Source organism: Octopus bimaculoides, chromosome 28 (assembly GCF_001194135.2).
Source record: "Octopus bimaculoides isolate UCB-OBI-ISO-001 chromosome 28, ASM119413v2, whole genome shotgun sequence".
Classification (NCBI taxonomy): domain Eukaryota; kingdom Metazoa; phylum Mollusca; class Cephalopoda; order Octopoda; family Octopodidae; genus Octopus; species Octopus bimaculoides.
This window is the reverse complement of record NC_069008.1, coordinates 1,463,374-1,465,986: the sequence shown is the minus strand read 5'-3', so window position 1 is coordinate 1,465,986 and position 2,613 is coordinate 1,463,374. Positions and strand designations below refer to the sequence as shown.

General features: G+C 40.1%; 1 protein-coding gene across 2 annotated transcripts in view; it reads left to right on the top strand.

The window, feature by feature from the left end:
- Nucleotides 1–2,613, top strand: part of LOC106870586 (acyl-protein thioesterase 1) — a 304,640-nt gene extending 302,027 nt beyond the window's left edge. For both annotated transcript variants that reach the window (XM_052977463.1, XM_052977461.1), the window contains exons 7-8: nucleotides 914–1,078; nucleotides 2,442–2,613. In XM_052977463.1, coding sequence (XP_052833423.1) covers nucleotides 914–1,078; nucleotides 2,442–2,495 — 219 coding nt within the window. In that variant the 3' untranslated portion in view covers nucleotides 2,496–2,613. The remainder of the gene's footprint in view (nucleotides 1–913; nucleotides 1,079–2,441) is intronic.

Sequence of the window (2,613 nt, the reverse complement as noted above, 5' to 3'; positions counted from 1 at the left end):
GGAACGTGAAACTCCGAGTAACAGTCTTTTGTTATATTTCTGCTGCTTTTAAATAAAGTATATATATATATAGCATATATATATATGTGTGTGTGTATTTATATCTAAATTCCTCCAGGTCAAAAAACCTCCCTAAATTATTTTTTAGGATTCTTGAGAGGAACTTCCCATCAGGCCATAAATATCATTCCATATTTAATAGGCCCTGCCTTAAATTATTGTACTCAACCACACCCAATCTAGGATCTATAATCGTGGCCAACAATAGACTTAAAGTTAGAAATAACAGCCTTAATAGGTATGATAATATAGCTGACTTTATTATGAAGAATAATAATAAGAACCCTGATATTAGAAATAGAAAGGCTAAGCATGGAAATAAAACGTGTCGTAATAGGGAGTTATGTCCCTTAAAAGGATTCTGTTTAAGGAGAAATGTTGTATAGAAAGTTGAGGTTTCAAGCCTTAATGAACCTAAAAAGATATACATAGGAAGTACTACTGATTTTAGGATTAGATACAGGGCACACATAAATTCATTTATCAATCACAAAACAAAAAATTCAATCACACTAGCTACCCACATTAATAAATTGAAAATGTGCTATAAAGAATTCAGTCTATCATAACAGAAACCACACCATATATTGTTGTTGTTGGCACTCCGTCGCTTACGACGTCGAGGGTTCCAGTTGATCCGGTCAACGGAACAGCCTGCTCGTGAAATCAACGTGCAAGTGGCTGAGCACTCCACAGACACGTGTACCCTTCACGTAGTTCTCGGGGATATTCAGCGTGACACAGTGTGACAAGGCTGGCCCCTTTGAATTACAGGCACAACAGAAACAGGAAGAAAGAGTGAGACATATATTAAATGATGATGTTGATGACGTATTTTCTTCTTGTATTTCAGATAGTGGTAGGCAATAAGAACACTCCATTGTTTCTGTGTCATGGCACAGCAGACCCCCTGGTTCCATGCCATTGGGGTCAACTTACTTACCAACTGATCAAGACCTTTGATCCAAATGCAAGATTCAAGACATACGAAGGAATGCCGCATTCTTCATGTAAAAGGGTAAGTGAAGGGGTCAAACCCTCCCCACCTCCTTGTTATGAAGGCAACAGTGTTTTGCTGTTGCTAATTTCTGTTTGAATTGATTGATAAATTGATTTGTTTCCATCCGTCTTCTTTGCTCACTACCCCCCTTCAAGGGACCATAGGAAGGGAGACATCAGGCACCTCCTTTCATAGGGTCCTACCAGAAGCAACAGTCATTAGAGCTTTCCAACCCTAACCCAAGCACAACCAGCAGAGATTGGATATTTTCCAGCCAAGGACTAACAGCATGTGTAAGGACTTTCGAGCGAGATCGTTGCCAGTGCCCCTGGACTGGCTCTTGTGCGGGTGGCTCATAAAATACACCATTTCGAGTGTGGCCGTTGCCAGTATCGCCTGACTGGCCTTCATGCGGGTGACACGTAAAAGCACCTACTACACTCTCTGAGTGGTTGGTGTTAGGAAGGGCATCCAGCTGTAGAAACTCTGCCAAATCAGATTGGAGCCTGGCGTAGCCATCTGGTTTCACCAGTCCTCAGTCAAATCGTCCAACCCATGCTAGCATGGAAAGCGGACGTTAAACGATGATGATGATGATCTGATTCTTAATCTACCCTTCGATCTCCTGCCAGTTGTGATGGTTTTCTTGTCTCAGGCACACCCTCTCCATAGAGCCCTATCGGAAGCAACCATCATAGGATTTCTGACTGGATTTCCAAGCATGGCCAACAGAGTGTATAGTTATTATCCAACCATTAGGTCTCCTGCCAATTGTGATGAGTATTGTCCTCAGGCACCTCCTTCCATAGAGTACAAGCAGAAGCAACTGTCGTTAGACTCTTTGGCTGGATTCCTAAGTATGACTAGCTGAGACTGGATACTATCCAACCATCTTATTCTTGACCTACCCATGAGTTTTCTGCCTGTCGAGAAGGTATAGTCCTCAGGCTCTTCCTCCATAGGGTCTTATCAGAAGCAACTGCTAGACTTTCTGGCTGGTCTCCCAAACATGACAAACTGAGTCTATGGATATTACCCAGCCATCTTGTTCTTGGCCTGCCCCTGGGTCTCCTATCTGCATGGGGCTAGAGTCCTCAGTGCATTCAGTTAGCAGTGCAGGAGATAACTCCTGAAATACTTCTAAACATAGAGCTGAAATTTGAAGGGTTACATGTTGAAAATTTTCAATAAAGTTTTGACGTAAAATTTATAAATGTATTTGTTTTGGCATCAAAATTAAGTAATAAACTTAAAATCCTGTCAGTTTTTTTTTTTAATTTGCCAGATTTTATTGAAATAGATAGTAAATTCTGGGACACCCTGAATATATTTTTGATTTTGATCTCATGTTTTTTTTTTCTTTTTTTTTTTTGTCTGCCAGGAAATGGATGATGTGAAGAAGTTTATTATGGAAACGCTGGGGCTGGAACCCTGAACCTGTAGGACACTGGAATGGATGTTTTTTTGGATTTTTTTTTTTGTTGTTACTAAGAAAACAAAAATGGAAAAAAAAAAGCCCCAAAAAAACATCCAATAATTTTTTTAAAGAAAAA